The sequence below is a fragment of the Stenella coeruleoalba genome, assembly GCF_951394435.1.
Source record: "Stenella coeruleoalba genome assembly, chromosome: 13".
Classification (NCBI taxonomy): domain Eukaryota; kingdom Metazoa; phylum Chordata; class Mammalia; order Artiodactyla; family Delphinidae; genus Stenella; species Stenella coeruleoalba.
In genome coordinates, this window is record NC_137159.1 from 12163736 (window position 1) to 12182278 (window position 18543).

Below are 18543 nucleotides of genomic sequence, written 5' to 3' on the forward strand. Positions count from 1 at the left end.
GGATCCAAAGAAAGGATATCAGTGTGTGGGGCTTGCTTTATGAAAGCAGCAGAGAGATATGCATAGAACACCTAATACAGCCACAGCAGATCAGGTGATCCTGCCAAAGAGCACGTCCTCACTTTATTATCCGTGTCCCGCTTTTTAAGGTTTTCGTGAACACACCTCAGGGGTTTGGACTTTACCTTTGCGAGCAAAGGGCCTGCAAGGAGAAGGAGGTTGCATGGTGCTTTCACAAGCTGAAAGCCCTGCCCCAGCTTGCCCTGAACCTTGCTGTCCTCTCCCCATCCAGGACTCTTAGTCACTTAGGTGCCTTCACGTTGACTTGCTGCTTCTCGAACACCAGGGCTGTCAGATCAGCTTCAGCAGAAAGTCTTCTTAAGATAACTAAAAGAGCAAACATGGCAACTGGAGGTTTCATAGATTAACCGTAAAAACCAAGCCACTCAGATCTCTTCGAAATGCTGTATCTTTTGAATGGACCAAAGTCTCCTTGTCAGTTACGGTGAAATGTTTTCTTTGCCTCATCATGGTGGTAATCCACTGTCTTGGCTAACTGGCATGACTTGCCTTGTATATATATTTTTTATTAATTTTTTCTGGAGTATAGTTGCTTTACAATGTTGTTACGGCATGCCTCGTATAATTTTAGAACATACCTCCTTCCTCTGTTTCCTCCCAGAGAAATCAAGGTGTGGGGATGATCTATATAATATGCAGAAACTTTGGGTAACTTGAATATTTTATTGACTTGCAGAAGCTGGGTCTTGGTGGATCATCAATATAATATCTACCTCTATAGAGAGGGTGTACTTCGGACTGCTTCAGAACCGTATCATGTGGATAATTTCCAAGATAAGACTTGCCATTTGACTAATCACTGCATTCAAAAGGAGTACTCAAAGAACTATGGGAAGTATGAAGAAGGGAACGAAATGTTCTTTGAGGAGTTCAATCGGTACCTAACAAGTGCTTTGAACATCACCCTGGAAAGTAGTATCTTACTACAAATCAAACATATAATAAGGTAACTTATTCCTATCTCTTTCGGTTAAATGTGTCTTAAAGGAGCTTTGGGAGTTTGTGCCTTTCAAGGAATGATTCCATTTACATTGTCTAAGAACAAAAATTATTTGTTATATCCCTTTATTATCCTTTTAATATCTATAGGATCTGTAATGCTGTCACTTTTTTTTAATCCTTACGTTGGTAATTACCTCATGTTGGTAGTTTATATCTTCTGTCTTTCACTTGGACAGATTGGTTAGAGGCTTATCAGTTTTATTCATCTCTTGTAAAAGTCAGCTTTTGGCTTTATAGATTTTCTTTGTTGTTTCTGTTTTCAGTTTCTTTGATTTCTGTTCTTAATTATTTTCATCCTTCCGCTTTTGGGAGGTTTGATTTGCTTTTCTTTTTCTAGTTTCCTTAAAGTGCAAGGTTAGATCATTGATTGGAGAGATTTATTTTTTTATAAAATATAAGCATTTAAGGCCATCAGTTTTCTTATAAGTACTCGTTCGCTGCATCCCACAGATTTTGCTATGTCATGTTTTTGTTTTCATTTTATTTTTATTTTTAAAAATTTTTGTTTATTTTTGGCTGCTTTGGGTCTTTGTTGCTACACATGGGCTTTCTCTAGTTGTGGCGAGTGGGGGCTACTCTTTTTTGTTTGTTTGTTTGTTTTGTTTTGTTTTGTTTTGTTTGTAGTATTTGGGCTTCTCACTGTTGCGGCCTCTCCCATTGCGGAGCACAGGCTCAGAGGCCATGGCTCGTGGGCCCAGCCGCTCTGCGGCATGTGGGATCTTCCCGGACCGGCGCACGAACCCGTGTCCCCTGCATCGGCAGGCGGACTCTCAACCACTGCGCCACCAGGGAAGCCCTTTTTTTTTTTTTTGTATTTTTGGGGGCTACTCTGTTGCGGTGAGCGGGCTTCTCATTGTGGTGGCTTCTCTTGTTGTGGAGCACAGACTCTAGGTGCGCAGGCTCAGTAGTTGCGGCTCTCAGGCTCAAGAGCGCAGGCTCAGTAGTTGGGGTGCGCGGGCTTAGTTGCTCTGCGGCATGTGAGATCTTCCCAGACCAGGGCTCGAGCCCATGTCCTCTGCATTGGCAGGTGGATTCTTAACCACCGCGCCACCAGGGAAGACTGTTTTCATTTTATTAAAATATTTTCTAGTTTTCCTTGTGACTTCATCTTTGACTGGTGTTATTTAGAAATTTTTGCTTAATCGCCAGATATTTGGGGATTTTCCAGGCATTTAAATTTCTTTATGGTCCAAGAAAATACTTTGTATGGTTTTACATCTTTAAAATTTGTTAAAGTTTGTTTCATGGCCCAGAATATGGTCCATCTTAGTGAATGTTCCACATGCACTAAAAATAATGTTTATTCTGCTATAGCTGGGCAGAGTGTTCTATAAATGTACTTTAGGCAAAGGTGGTTGGTAGCGTTGTTCAAGTCTTTCGCATCCTCGATCATTTTCTGTTCTACTTGTCCTGTACATTATTGAAAGGTAAACTATTGACGTCTCCAAGTATAATTATGGATTTATCTATGTCTCCTTTTAGTTGTTTTTTTCTTTTTTAAATAAATGTATTTATTTATTTTTTGGCTGCATTGGGTCTGCTCTGCTGCACGTGGGCTTTCTGGAGTGGTGAGTGGGGGCTGCTCTTCGTTGCAGTGTGCGGGCTTCTCGTTGCAGTGGCTTCTCTTGTCGTGGAGCACAGGCTCTAGGTGCACGGGCTTCAGTAGTTGTGGCACTCAGGCTCAGTAGTTGTGGTGCACGGGCTTAGTTGCTCCACAGCACGTGGGATCTTCCTGGACCAGGGCTCAAACCCATGTCCCCTGCCTTGGCAGGTGGATTTTTAACCACTGTGCCACCAGGGAAGCCCCTCCTTTTAGTTTTATTAGCTTTTTGCTTCGTACATTGTGAAGATCTGTTGTCAGGTGCATATGCATTTAGAATTGTTATCTCTTTGAGGGCAATTGACCTCTTTATCATTATGTAGTTTCTGTCTTTATCTCTGGTAATATTTCTTATTTTGAAGTCTATTTTGTCTGATATTAATACAGCCACTCCAGCTTTCTTTTGATTAATGGTATGTCTCTTTCCATCCCTTTACCCTTCTTCTCTGTTCTATTCTATATTTAAAATGGGCTTTTGGTAGACATCACATCATTGGATTTTGTTTTCTTTTGTTTTTAATCCAATATATCATCTCTGGTTTTTTTTAAATTTAATTTTATTTATTTTTTTATACAGCAGGTTCTTATTAGTCATCAATTTTATACACATCAGTATATACATGTCAATCCCAATTGCCCAATTCATCATCATCTGTTTTTTAATTGTTGTGTTTATACCATTTAAATTTAAAGTAATTACTGACTTGATGGGATTTATGTCTACCATTGTATTATTCATTGTCTGTCCCTTCTTTTTTGTTTGTTTGTTTTTCCTTTCCCTGTTTCCTGCCTTCTTTTGAATTATTTGAACTTTTTTAGAGTTCCATTTTAATTTTTCCACTGAGTATTTGGCTGTCTCTCTTTGTATTTTTGTTTGTCTGTTTGTTTTAGTGGTTACTCCAGGGTTTATTATACACATACTTAATATATGATAGATTGTCAGGTTGGATTAAAAAATAAAAAAAGACCAAACTATACGCTCTCTACAAGAAACGCACTTTAAATATAAAGGGAGAAAACTAAGCTTTTACATTTACCCAGATATTTGCAGTTTCCTTTGCTCTTCCTTCAGTCCTCAAGTTCCAAGTTTCATTTCCCTTCAGACTTCAGCATTTCTCCTAGAGCAGTTCTGCTGGTGATAAGTCCTCTTAATTTTCCGTCATCTGAGAATGTCTTTAGTTTACCTTATTCCTGAAGGATTTTTTTCACTGGAGTTACACAAATATAATGTCAAGCAAAAAATTACAAATTGGTCCTGTTCATATAAATTGAAAAACAAGCAAAACTAAGTAATACGTTATTTGGAGGAATGTACACATGTGGTAAAAATCTAGAGAGAAACAAAGTAATGATAAACACAAAATTCAAAACAGTGGTTAACTCTGGAGGGGAAGCGGGAGGGACCCAAGGAGGGGGTTTAAAGGTATTGAATTGTAAGTATATGGGTAGTCATTAGTGCTACATATATTTTAAAATCACAAGTCATTATTTTTGTTATTTGTATAGTTAATATCCTGTTAGATTCCCCCATACATTTTAACCCTTTATGACCCCAGGTCACTAGTACATATGACTGTCCTTTCCCCACTGCGTTTTGGTGTGCCTTTGTTATAAATCAGGTGGCCGTTTATGTGAGAGTCTGTTCCTGGGATCTCTGTTCTGTGCCGTGGTCTGTTTATCTGCCCTGTCGTTACCACCCTGTCATGATGACTGAGCCTTTTTCCTTAATGTATTCTTACACAGAGTCTAACAGAATAATTACGGGGCTCAGAGTTCCATCTCTTCAGGGATTATATGTGGTTAGAATTCTGACACCAGATAAGTCAAGTATACTGAAGAAAGAATTCATATTTTAGGCAGAAGGTTTATTTGATATTTGATATACCCCCTCCTCCTCATTGTTCTGCACTTCAGAGAGCGTTGCTACTTTGGTGCCATTAACGCTCCTCACGGCTCTCATGTTCCTTTTTTCCCCAGCTAGCTTCCCCCAAACTTCCCACTCCAGCTGAAAAAAAAGATGTACTATATAAAGTCTCTGATGATGAAAAGAAATTCTTTAAAGTGAATTATTAACTTGAACTCCCAGCAGATAAAACAATATTTCGTTTTGACTTGGTTCTTGCTTTCAGTTTTTCCTGTAAGTGTTGGAGTGTAATGTTTCTTTCCATTTTTATCCTTCAGTGTTGTTGGTTTTGTTTTGTTTTTTAATCATGAGCACCTATTAAATTAAAACTTTTTTCTAAATTATATTTTAAAGGGCATTTTAATAAAAACAAAAGTTAAAGGTATTCTCTCGTAGAATAGAGATGAAATATAGAAAAAAATGTGATGTGTGGCTTGCAGGTTAGGGATGAATGGGAAAAGAAATTTTTATTCCAATTGGTTCTTAAGTGACTAACTGTCCAAAGTGATTTTGAAAGGTTTAAACACATCTATAGAAAATTTTTCCTCTTCGAGGAAAAAAGGAGGAAACTGATGCTTGGGGTGGAGGGAGGTTGAGGGGAGCAAGACCCTGGTGCCAAGTTCACAGAAGCCTCAGTTCTTCTTTTAAAGTCATAAGCCAAAAGCTACTTATAAGGACACGTCTTTTTTCTTTTTGGCCATACGGCACGTGGGATCTTAGTTCCCCAACCAGGGATCAAACCCGCGCCCTCTGCATTGGGGGTGCGGAGTCTTAACCACTGGACCGCCAGCGAAGTCCACTTCTATTTCTTCTTCCCCTTCTTCTTCTTCTTTTTTTTTTTTTTTTAGGACACATCTTTTTTCTTCTAAATATACAGCTGTGTAGAAGGACAGCTATCTCTGGTAATCTTAGAGTCATCATAACATATATTGCATTTACTAAGAGAAATATTTTGCCCCAACATCTAGTTGAGGGAAAAATCAGTGAAGAGAGCTTCATAAAACAGAAATGGCCTAGGTTTTTTCTAGGATGGTTGTACTAGATAACAGTTCTTTATTATTCATAAACAATAGATTCATGATTATCGTAATTAATGATAAACTCATAAAATATGCTTACATTTATTAGATGCTTCCTAGCTACCAGAAGTCATGCCAAGTTCCTTATGTAATTATGTCATTGAACCATCTCAGCACTGGGAGTAAGTATTATTTTTACCCCAACTTTACGGACAATGAAGTCAACACTTGGCTTAAAGAGGTTAAAAAACTTGTCCGAGCTTCTGGCTTCAGCAGCCTGACCTCAGGCATCATGTACTTTTCCATTATGTCTCTGAGATTCACTTTCAGCTTTTCTGCGTCACTAAAATCCTCCAATTTTTGCGAACAGTAGTTGATCCGAATATTAAATCCTATTCTGTATGTCAGTATCTTGTTTCATTATATAAAGCTTTAAAAGCAACTATTTGACACTTGAACTGGAGCTAGTGAAAGAAATGAACGGAGTCAGCATTCTTTTTGCAAATTCTGCTCATCACTAAATGGTGGTCCATTCTTTTAATATAGCAAAACTACGTAGAAATGTTTTGCTTATTATTATTATTATTTTTTGGTTTGTTTTGCTTATTATAAACGTATGTGGCAGCAGTCCACCTGTTGGAGGAGTCCACGTTTGTAGGGACCACGGTGACTCAGCACTTGCTGGGAAAGCAGCCACTACTTGTAAGAACAAGAGTGATGGCAGAGTCTTCTAACAAATAACTCACATCATCTTGAATAATCTATTGGTAATGCATTTAAAAAAGAGAATTAAGCCAAAGCCGAATTTTCATCAGCCCATTCGACGTAAAACCATCCAAGCACCTCTCTCTCCCAGTGGTCCTTCTCCCTGGACCACCCCATCCTCAGTGAGCGCCCCCTCTGCCCTGCAGGAGCTGCCTCATGAGCGTGGAGCCCGCCATCAGCACCCGACACCTCCCTTACCAGAGCTTCCAGCTCTTCGGCTTCGACTTCATGGTGGATGAGGAGATGAAGGTCTGGCTCATTGAAGTCAACGGCGCCCCTGCTTGTGCTCAGTAAGCCCGAACACCACTGGGTTTTTGTCTGTTTGTTTGCTTTTATCTAAAATGAGGTTTAATGCATTTCATGCAGTTTGAAGTCCGTGCAGCAAAGGAGACTAGCACGATCTTTAATGCATTTAAAAATAAGGGCTTCCCTGGTGGCGCAGTGGTTGAGAGTCCGCCTGCCGGTGCAGGGGACACGGGTTCGTGCCCCGGTCCAGGAAGATCCCACACGCCGCGGAGCAACTAAGCCCGTGAGTCATGGCCGCTGAGCCTGCGCGTCCGGAGCCTGTGCTCCGCAACGGGAGAGGCCACAGCAGTGAGAGGCCCACGTACTGCAAAAAAATAAAATTAATTAATTAATTAAAAAAAATTAAATTAAAAACGTGGGGTGGGAGGCAAATACACAAAGTCCTAGTCTCCTTGAGTCCCTGGAAGAGAAGGATTTGGGTTAAAACGCGTGGGAAGTTAGTTCTGCAGGGGGAGTAGTCTGTCTTGGCAAGGTGGTGAGCTCCTGTTACCTGGGTGTCCAACCACTGACCCTTTGAGTGCCGTCAAGGAGGATGTACCAGCGACGGGAGGGCTTTGGGAGGACCCCGGCCAGCAGGGGGCTTTGCTGAGTCATTTCTTATCCCTTTTCCTCCCTGTATATGTTGAGCACTTAGCACCTGTGGGTGATGGATGCCGTGAGAGTTCTAAACAAAGCTGGTAATACCAGCAGCGACCCTCTCCCATGACAAGGTGATGAGTCAGCCGCGTCCTGTGAGTCAGGGAGAAAGTGATGACCAAGCAATTCAGAGGCTCCCTGGGCAGGAAGTGGTCTGAGAAGGTACCATGGACATCGTGGAGCTGAGGCTGGGGTATAAGAGGAGAGTGTCATGTGTGCTAAGGGGGCAGGAACCCAGAATCCAGTGGGACCTTGCTCTGGGCCAGGCTCTAGGGGAGATGCACAGATGAACAGACCCTGCCCTCGGGGAACTTCTGTTCCTCCTGGGAGGAGCCTGGCTGCAGCGTGGCATGAGTGTCGGGGGTGAGGAAAGTTGAGGGTGAAAAGGAGAGTTGGGGCCCCACTGTGGGAGGCCTTACGTGTAAGGGAGTCATTTGGACTTCATCCTCAAAGGCTGTTGGTTCCTCTGAGGATCCACATTCATTAGTGTCAAGACCCTTTCACGGTTCCCCACGTCCACGTCTTGGAGAAATTGAGGTGTGATCTTCCGACGGCGTAGGAAAAAGGCCTGCACCTCCAAGGGGCAGTGTTAACACATAAGCAGTTCTCTCATCTGCCACCTGCTTCGTGGCTGTGACCTGGCAGCTGGGATTCCGTCTCATTCATCCTTGCCTGCCACTAACGAATACCTGTTAGATACCCCTAACCCGCCAGGCCCCGGACTGGGCTCTGGGTCACAGTCGTGAGCAGAGAGACCCGGGCCCCGCCCTCAGTGGAGGGAGACTGGGCGAGACAAAGGACAAGACAAATATAGATTACAAACTGGGACACACCCTTTCATAGGGTAAGAGATGTTAGAAGGTAATATAATTGAGCAAAAAGTCCCCCTGGGAGGTGATGTTTGGAACCGAGATCTGAAGGAGAAAGGAAAGTTAAGGAGACCAGGGGTGGAGGAGAGCAGAATGTTTCACATCCTCCCTTCCCCAGGTCCACAGGGGTGTCCATCTTCTCCCGTCCTTCCTGTCAGAGGTTTGTCCCTTCCTTGTGCTCTGGACCCGATCCCCTCCCTCCAGGCAAGAGGGCGGGTTGAGGATGCCTCCCTCATCTGCTTTCTCCCTCTTGGCTACCTCGTTCCCACCAGCCTGTGGCGCTCAGCACATTTCCCCAGCAATTAGGAAAAGCCCTCCTCTGAGGCCCCGCCCTGCTCCCGGGACCACCCCCTCCCTGCTCCCTCCACAGCCACACTTCTGGAGAAGCCATACGTGCACACGCTGTCTCCTTGTCCTCAGTCCGCATCCACGCTCTGGTCCACTCCGGGCTGCCTCGCATCCCGGCCGCTGCACAGAAACTGCTCTTTCCAGGTCCCCAGCCAAGCCCATATTGCACTCCAGGATTTTAAAACCAGCAAATGATGTCGCAGCCCGGAGTTGCAGGCCAGTATCTGCACCTGTCTTCCCGGCGTCCTGCAAGGATGTGTGTGGATGTCCAGTAGGCGCCCCACCCGGCCAGAGTCGCCCATCTCACTGAATGTCCAGCCCCCTGCTGCCGCCCCTCGCTTTCCAGGTGACCGAGACCCTGCCCCTGCCTTTCCATTACCCTCAGGTTCTGTCCATTGGGGCCTGGTCAGTTCTGCTTCCAGCCTCGCCAGCCCTCTGCTCCCCCCGCCCACTGCCCTTGCTCTCCCAAACATCGTCCTCCAGCTTTGCTTTTGCAGAGAGCCTGCTAACTGGGTCTGTGCTCTTGCCCCAGTGGAGTCCGTTGTCCCCTGAGCAGCCAGAAACCAGGCCCTGCTGTTCTCTAGCCTTCCCCCTGCGCCTGGGACCGAAACCCGACTCCCCTCCACCTGCAGGGCTCCTGCCCCGCCTACCTCTCCAGCCTCACCCAGAGCCTCGTTTCCCTGATGACGCTTACCTGCTGCGGGGCCTTTGGCTTGCTCTTACTCTACGCCCCCCAGCCCAGTCTTACCAAGGCTGCTCCTAGTCTGTCGAGATGGCATCTCCAGGAAGCCTCCCCTGAATAATCCCATCTTTTTTAAAAAATTTATTTTATTGACGTATAGTTGATTTACAGCGTTGTGTTCATTTCTGCTGTGCAGCAGAGTGATTCAGTGATACATATATAGACATTCTTTTTCATAGTCTTTTCCATTATGGTTTATCCCAGGATATTGAATAGAGTTCCCTGTGCTCTCCAGTAGGACCTTGTTGTTTATGCATTCTGTATATACCGGTTTGCATCTGCTCACCCCAAGCTCCCAATCCATCCCTCCCTCCCCCCTCCCCTTGGCAACCACAAGTCTTGAACAGTCCTATCTTTGATTTTCTCCAGCCAGAGCCTTGGTAGTTTACTTCATTGCACTAATTGCTGTCAAATCAACCCATTTTTGTTTTCTTTACGGAATGTATGCACCGTGAGGGCAGTAACCTTGTTTTTCTTGTTCTCCTTGGAGTCCCAGCACCTGGCACCGTGCCTCGCACATCCTAGTCTGCAAATAGTAGTTGGGTGGATATAGTGTGTGTTACTGGTTCACACTCTTACTCACCTGAGTCAGTAATTGCTTAGGTTTTATTTACATAGAGACATCTTTCTATCTTCCTAATACTCCCTAATGACATTGGTGCTTCGATGCATAGAATTTCTTTATCATTAGGCCCAAACTTATGCATCAGCCAGGATGGGGTGTCAGGGAGCAGGGAGGTTCTGTTTGCGCACTGTGAAGAGCTTTGGGAATGTTTAAATGGCAGCTTTAAGTGTTTAAAGACAAGAATGCCATCATGTCTTGATGGTGAGTCAAGGACAGAATCTAACATGCAGTCAGGCATTCAAGTGTACAAGGTAAGAAAGTCATAAAATAACCCCACTGTCTTGTGGGCAAAAGTGATTCTGTTTCAGTTTATTCCTGAAGCTTATGAGCTGTTCACTAAGTGTTTCTTCTCCAGGGTAGCTCTTTGATTCCAAGTGTAAATTATCCTAGGTCAAGATACAGATAATCTGGTGCAGGCCCTCATAACTGAACGCTTTCCGTAGACGTTGGACCCTTTATTTACCATTGGTCTTAAGGGCTTTGGCTCAAGGGTGGACCTCCAGTCTCTGGATTGGAAAAGGTGAATCTGCCTCTTTTGTTCCGCGTAAGGATTGAAGGCTAGGGAGGGCAGAGAAACGGCAACTTCTTAGTTCATTTGGAGTGTCTAGTAATGGCTTTGACCTCTTTCCCCAACAGTAGCACCCCCCCAACCTGGTGGAAACTCACCTGCTCTCTGAGGTGCCTTGCAGGATCAGGTCATGCTGGGCCCCAACAGAGGCCTCTGGTGATAAACCCCTGGGCATCAGGGTTCACTGGCTTCTCTGGGCTCCATCTCACCAGCTCCCACACAGCCACTCACTGTCTGTTGGATTCCCTTCGTTCAGAGTCCTGATGCGAGCAGTGGGGTCCAGGGAAACAGTGGGGATTTTAGGAACATGTAAAAATGAGCGTCCTCAAGGAGTCGACTGGAGGAGGGAGACAGACACTGCCCAGTTAATTATTATATGAATCATACTGTGTTACAGTTGCTGTAATAGAAAAGAAACAGATTCCATCTTTTTATTTTTTGGCCAAGCCAAAAATTGTGGGATCTTAGTTCCCTGACCAGGGATTGAACCCGGGCCCTCGGCAGTGAAAGCGTGGAGTCCCAACCACTGGACCACTGGGAATATCCCTCAGATTCTATCTTTTAGGTTCATGATTTTGAGTGGGGAGTGTTCTTGGGTCCTTGCTTCCAAAAGGACAAACAGCGGGGAGAGGGTCAATGGAGATGGTGACATGAGGGCATAGTCCAAGGGAAGTCTTTTTTTTTTTTTTTTTTTTTTTAATTTATTTTTGGCTGCATTGGGTCTTCGTTGCGGTGCGCAGGCTTCTCATCGCAGTGGCTTCTCTTGTTGTGGAGCGTGGGCTCTAGGTGCGTGGGCTTCAGTAGTTGTAGCATGCGGGCTCAGTAGTTGTGGCTCGCGGGCTCTAGAGCGCAGGCTCAGTAGTTGTGGCACACGGGCTTAGTTGCTCCGTGGCGTGTGGGATCCTCCCGGACCAGGGCTCGAACCCGTGTCCCCTGCATTGGCAGGCGGATTCTTAACCACTGCGCCACCAGGGAAGTCCCGGGAAGCCTTTGTTCAGGAACCACAGTTTCCATTGTCGTGTACATGTTAAAATAGGACTTACTCCTCTTGCTGTATGAAAACCAGCAGGATGTTCAAAGGCCCACTCTTGCCTGTATGTCAGGTACTTCCTACACCAGAAATAGCGAAGATATGAGTTGACCAGGTTGAAGCTGTGTCCTCCCCTCCCCCAGTATCCCCTTTGGAAAATGCCTTCCCGAGGTAGCTAATGACAAGCATCACGAAACACCAAACACGGTGTATTTTGATGGTTGTGGCTCTTGGGGACTTGCCGAGTCCCAAGTTTAGCAGCCGCTATCACTCCCTTGCTGGCCCCCTGGTCACTATCCCTTCAGAAGTGGGAGGTTGAGTGTGTGGCCACACCAGACTGTTGAAAATGGGACTCGATTCACAGACAGAAGGGGCAGAGGCTGGGGGACTGGGGAGAGGGGAGAGCGGGAAGAGCAGACATCCAGCAGGAAAGATGAAGGTTAGCTGGCAGTTAGGACTTCCTGAGATAGACAACGGAAGCATGGCTTTGCGTGAGCTTTCTTCCCAGAGGGCCTTACCAGAGGTTAGAGCATACAGGTTCCAGCTGCAAGGGCAGTAGAAGGGGATGGGAGGGGCGGGAGAAAGTCTCTGTGATGGGGTGGATGATAGCAGAGATTTGCCATTGCATCAGGAGGGATGGGAATTCGCTTGTGAAGATTTCCTACCTGTTGGAGGTTGGGACATAGCATCTTCTGGAGATCAGGGCAGTGAAGACCTCTGTTCCTCCAGGTCGAGCTGGCCTGGGCTCCTACCCTTGGCTGCAGCCACCTGGATTCCAAATGTGTCTTGAGTGAGTTGGGAAGGCACGTCAGGCCTGGAGCGCCATCCCAGATGTGGGTTTTCTCTTTGGACCATATGTCTCTGGTTTTCCCCTGCGTTAGAGACAGTCCTCCGAGAGCTGGCTCTGGACCTCATGTGCTGCCGTGTGAAACAGGCGAAAATCCTATAGGCAATGAGTGAGTGGGGAGCCAGAGGGCCTCATCGCTTCTCTGAAGAGGCTGGATGGGAGGTTTTCCTCCTTAGCTTTTCTGCTATGGTGGTTCCAGACCCCTGCACGTGGCCTCAGAACCCTGCATGGCTTGGCCCCTGCCTTGTCCCTAGCCTCGCACTGCAGTGGTCCAGTTCCCCAGATGCCCTGAGTTCTCTCTCCTCAGTGGGCACCACTCCTTCCATTTGCACTGCCCCTCTTCTCTCTCGCCCAAGTCTCTCTTTCTCCCTCCCCTCCTTTCTCTCCGCATCTCTCCCTCATTCTTTGTGTCTGGCTCCCCCTCCTTCATCCTGTTTCCCATCCCATCATCCGTTCTCTGTCCGACGTGATTCCCTCTCCAGGTCTTGGCCGAGCTGTCACTCCGGGGAGTCTTTCCTAAAAGCCCCTCAGCCACACTGCGTGGGCACTTTCCCTGGGGAGAGCCTGCGCCTCCAGGTGTCCCCCCGCGAGACAGGCAAGACGGCCCCTGTTCTCTTTGGAATTGCCTGTGTTCCCTGCAGTTCAAGTCAGAGCAGGAGTCGTCTTGTCTGTTCACCTGCAAGACCTTCCAGAAATATCTGTCGAGTGGCTGCTTTCTCTTCCTGCAGTACCTCCTGCAGGATTTGCATGGTCAGCAGACACTAGTCTTAGAAACGTGAGGTGGAATTTCTAGGGCGGATCCTGGTGAAAAAAGCGTTGACTTTTCGCTCGCACTTTGATGAGCGTCCTCAGTAACAGCTCTTTGAACCCGTTGCAGGAAGCTCTATGCGGAGCTGTGCCAGGGCATTGTGGACATAGCCATCGCCAGCCTCTTCCCGCCCCCCGGCTCGGGGCAGCAGCCGCCCCAGCCAGCCGCCTTCATCAAGCTGTGACCGAGGGAGGCGCTCGAAGCTGCCTCGGAAGAAGCACGAGGGGGCGCTGCCCCGGGGGAAGGAGAAGTGTCCGAGTTGCTCGTCATCAAGCCAAACAGGAGGAGGAGAGACAACCCGCAGAGATGTGCTGGAAGAAGAAAAGGCAGCTTCCCCGAGGAGTGGTCGTTTGCCCAGGGGTTCCCAGGTGGAGCTCTTGGCACTGCTACTGAGATTCGAAAACTGCAGCAAATTTCGCCAATGGGAGAGCAGGCTATTCCTCTGAGGGGCAAAACACAGGGATGTGCTTAACGTTCTCATCCTTTGAAAAATCTGATTTTTATCCTAAGGTAGTGCTGTGAGCAGCGCCTTTCCTGCCCAGGGTGGCAGCCGTTGGATCTGGTTGGTGTCTGTCCACCTGCTGCATTAGTGCCTTAGCTCTGTGCCCAGCTACAGCCTCCTGTCTGGGGCAGGGGCGGGATGCGAGAGCACTTGGGAGGTTGCCAAGGGTGTCCCCCGCTAGTCCCATGGGCATCTGCACAAGCGCGCACCGACTGTCCTGGGTGCTGGGCTCTGCGGACGCTGCCTTGCCATCAGGGGGCTTGCTCTTCTTGGTCCTGATGGCATCTGGCTGGTCACTGGCCAGGGATGGCGTGGGCTGGGCACCAAACAGCAAACGCTGCTCTCAGCCTGCTCTCTGCATGTTTTAGAAACCAAGCAGCAAGTTTGCTGCAAACCCGTAAGCATCCAATAAGCATGAGAGAGGAAACAACACAAGTCCTGCTTTACTTAATAGTTGCGTGGCGGGGAGTCTTTGAAATATGATTCTCAGTTCTCTTTGTTTTAACCAGAATTCTACATGCCCTTTGGCCAAGTTCCCTTTCGTTCTGTTTTTTTTTGGGGGGATTTAACTTTTGTAAAAACCCTTCTAGGGGTTGGGAGAGGGTAGAATTCCCCCCCCTCCACCCCAGGGGGCTCCTCCCCACTTTGTTTTTCTTGCTCTTCTAGCACCTTCTGTGGGAGCTGGACAGGCAGGTTTTGTTCCAGGGAAGATTCTCCGTCTGCTGCGCCTCTCGACATCACGGAGAGGCTCTGAATCAGTGTGTGTCTCGCCTGAGTGGGAGAGTCTCTTAAAATGGGGAAGATGGGGTTTCAGAGCCGCGCTCAGCATCTCTTAAGTCAGCAGAGGTTAACGGTGTCCCGTTAGATGTAGTTTCTACTCACAGGATGGACGAATTTTCTGCAGACTTTCCAGGAGGCCATGTCACTAGCGAGAGGAAGCCCCATATGCCATCTGTGTCCACCGTAAGATGAGTGAACGGTGCGCTGGGAATCAGAGCAGACCCACTGAACCGGCTACCTCCTCCCCAGGGCGCGGCGGGGTCTTCCCTCTGGCACGTGTGTGCTCTGTTATTCGTCTCTACTTGGCACAAGAAAACAGTTCTGCAGCTAGGGGAGACTTTTTTTTTACAAAGAGAAGAAACAGCAACACCTCAAACATGAGATGTGGGAGCTTAACAGTGAAAAAAGGAATCATGATGGAAATGATTCAATGGCTGCAGCAGTGTGTGTGGGATGTGAAAGTGTTATGTCCGGGCTGAAGTGGAGGAAGGGCCAGCTGGCTCGGCCCTCCCGGGTGTTTGGAATTACAAAATAAACGTGCGGGCGGTTACCCAGAATATATAGATAATGAAGTTTCCATCCAGAGCGAAATAAGACAGTGTTAAGGGAACTGTGGAGGCCCAGCACAGCTGATGGGTTAGTGCTGGGGGCTTCTGAGCAGATCGTGGTGAGGTGCACACCTACGTAGAAAGTGTAGGGTGATGGGGAGAGCGTGGAGGTTTTTGTAGTGCTGTCACATGCGAACGCAGATTTGTAATGATCTTTTGGACCTGAACTGCAGGGACGTTTGAGAATTTTCTCTTACCGTGTCTCTTACTGGTGACAGAGGTAAGAATCCAGGTGTAGGAAGTCTGTGGAACTTGATGGATTTTCTAAGAAACCTGAATCAATAGCAATATATGTGAGGGAAGGAAGGCTTTAAAGAGAAAATTCTGCTTCATTCCTCACGTGGTTTCGAATAAGTATCTATTTTATGCATTTATTTCTGACCAGGTGGAATGGCTGGCTCAGAGCTCTTCCATATCCTTCCACGATATCCTTGACACAGGTGGTCATGCCTCGCCCGCAGTCAGTCTTCATACCTGTGGTCTGTGTTCGTGTGTCCAGTTGCTGGGGAAGGAGGTGGTGTTTTGTGGAGGCGTTGATTCTGATCTTGACTCTGTCATTGGCTGCACGGCATCAGAGGAGCCCGTGAACCTCTCTGTGCCTTAGTTTCTTATCTCATGGAAGAGCTTGTTGCCTGACCCAGGGACTACTTCAAGGGCATTTAGTGAGGACACATGAGATTAGGAAGGCTGGAGAACCTCCAGCACCAAGGTTCTCAATGCTGGCTGTTTGCTGGAATCACTTGGGAAGCTTTTAAAGAATGTCGGTGTCCACACCTTCCCCCTCCCTCACCCCTGACCGATTAAGTCAGAACCTCAGGCATCAGCTTGCTTTGAGATGCCTTGAACCACTGACTGAGAAGGAAGGACAAACACATTATTACCTTGGAAGAATCAGATAAGGTTTAGGGCTTTAAAAAAAAATCCTTCTAGAAGGCTAGGCATTCCTTTAAGAATGACCGGATGCTGACGTGATACAGCGAGTGCCGTCCAAGCAGGTTTTCCTTTGCTCCCCGTCACAGCCTTTGGAAGCTCAGCTGTGCTTTCATCTACTTAAACAGTTTGTGAAGCCTTGTCAGCAAATATAAACAGATATGAATTTATAAATCTGCTAAATAAGTGTTAAGATTATAAACAAATAATGGAGAGAAAAATCCCCTTCCCTCCCTCTGGACTCCCGTGGTAACTATAGACTCCACTTCCCCAGGACGTGGAAGTGCCTCGGTGTCTGTCTGATGCAGTGGAGCGGGTGCTGGTGGACTTACCAGCTGACGTGATGTGTCACGAGTGCCTCAGGGTGATCATCCCAAACTGGGGACATCTGGTAGTGCTGGAAATGGATGGGATCCGCGGGACCCGCAAGCAGCAGCGATGCTACAGAGGGTGTTGCCATTAAGAATTGAGGTCGTGTCAAGCAGGGGTGCGTCCAGCCCTGCTGTGGGTGGTGGGGACTCTGCCAGAGGAGACTAGATGCCAGAGTGGGTCCCCACAGCACATGGGTGCCACGGAGAAAACTGTCTCTGATCCTGGACACAGAATATGTACCTAAGAGGAAATGACTCCTGACACAAGGCGATTTTATGAATGTTTAAAATGCCTGGAGCATTAAAGGAATCATATTTCAAGCATTTCTCTGCCCTTTGGTTCTGTCATCTTATTGCGAGTGTTGACTGTCCTAGGATATCACTGGTTATTTGAATGCATGATTCTGTTACCCAGAGGTAGGCATACTTGTTCTATAAAGGGCCAGGTAGTAAATATTCTAGGCTTTGCAAGCCAAACTGGTTCTCCTTTGCATATTCTTCTTTTTTTTCCCCAACTCTTAAAAAATATTAAAACAAAGCCAAAAAAACTTAGCACACAGGCCATACAAAAACAAGCATATATGCGGCCATTGTTTGCTGACCCCAGAATGCTACTCAATACGTAAGCCAACAGATTGGCCTTTGAAACTGTGATGAGCTGCTCCAGGGTGAAGCATTGAAACAGTTTCAGCTGCCAAAATGCAGCCCATCATGTCTCACATGTCATGTGTATCGTCTGAATCATGCTGCAGGTTGTGAGGTGAGACCCCTGGTTGTGAAGGAGTTATGTGTGCTTTAAACATGGAGGTAGAGGGGCTTCTGAAGTGAGGTTCGTTCCCCAAATAGCTAGAAGTTCAAGAAGTCCTTACTAAGACTTCACTAAGGACTTCTGTGTAAGTCCCCGTCTTAGGACTTATTTTATGTGACGTGTCTCAGAGTGTGCCCAGTGTGAGCAGCCTTTTCCCTAGGTGCGTTTGTTAAAAATAATCAGCAGCCGTTGTTTAACATCTCAACTTCCTGAGATGGCTTTAGCAGCTGGAACAGAGAAGCCGCTGACCAAAAAATTTGAAGGGAAAGATGGGGAATGAGATGTCCATAAAACGTTTTGAAAAGTTTCAACATATTCCTAAAAATATGGAAGGCCACACACAGGTGTAGGGCTGTGTCCATGCCCAGGGGAGACCTGAATTCCCTCGGTTTTCACCTCTGTCTGACTAGGAGGATCTGCACAAGCAGGACGTGCAGACTAAGGCAGAGCTGTAAACTAAAAGGAGACAGAACGATGTGTCACCAGAGAGACAATATCATTAAAGAGAGAAATTGTTTTTGAAATCGAACAAAGAAATTTTGGCATTGAAGAGTATGATCATGCGAATGAAAAATTCAGTAGAGGTGTTCAGTAGAGGTGTCCAAAAGCAGGTTTGAGCTGGCAAAAGAAGGAATCAGTGAATCTGAATTCAGTTGAGATCATCCAGTCTGAGGAACAGAAAGAAAAATGAATGAATAAAAAAATGAACAGAACTCCAGAAACATGTATGTACACCAACATATACGTAACAGGAATCCTAAAAGAAAGGAGGGAGAGAGAAGGGGGCAGAAAACAAATTGGAAGGAGCAGTGGTCAAAAACTTTCCCACTTCGAGGAAAACCATTAAAATGCATCCAAGAGGTTCAATAAACTAAGTAGGATACATTCAAAGAGATCCGCGCCAAGACACATTAACCACTAAGAAAATAACTTTAAATATATAGTAAAAAGGACAAGGGAACTAGAATGTTACACTAGAAAATATATATTTAACAAGAAAAGGCAGTAGTGAAGGGATGAGGAGGTAATAAGGCATTTACAAAGCAAATAGCACAATGCAGACACAAATCCTACCTTATCAGTAATTTCATTTAAATGTAAATGAGTTAAACACGCCAATCAAAAGGCAGAGATTGGCAACGTGGATCAAAAAAAAAAACATGATCAAACTCTGCTATCTACAAGAGACACGCTTTGATTCAAAGCCACAAACAGGTGAAAGTAAAAGGATGGGAAAAAATATACCATGCAAGCAGTAAGTCAAAGAGAGCTTAGGTGGCCATACTACTATTAGACAAAATAGACTTGAAGAAAAAAAATTATTACAGGCAAAGAAAGACACTTTATAATGATAAAAAGATCAATCCATCAGGAGATATAACAATTATAAACAAA

At 46.2% G+C, this 18543-nt stretch overlaps 1 protein-coding gene across 2 annotated transcripts in view; it reads left to right on the top strand.

The window, feature by feature from the left end:
• TTL (tubulin tyrosine ligase) overlaps positions 1-16698 on the top strand; it is a 74292-nt gene extending 57594 nt beyond the window's left edge. For both annotated transcript variants that reach the window (XM_079941242.1, XM_079941241.1), the window contains 3 exons: positions 758-1027; positions 6517-6660; positions 13219-16698. In XM_079941242.1, coding sequence (XP_079797368.1) covers positions 758-1027; positions 6517-6660; positions 13219-13333 — 529 coding nt within the window. In that variant the 3' untranslated portion in view covers positions 13334-16698. The remainder of the gene's footprint in view (positions 1-757; positions 1028-6516; positions 6661-13218) is intronic.
• Positions 16699-18543: the final 1845 nt, after the last annotated feature.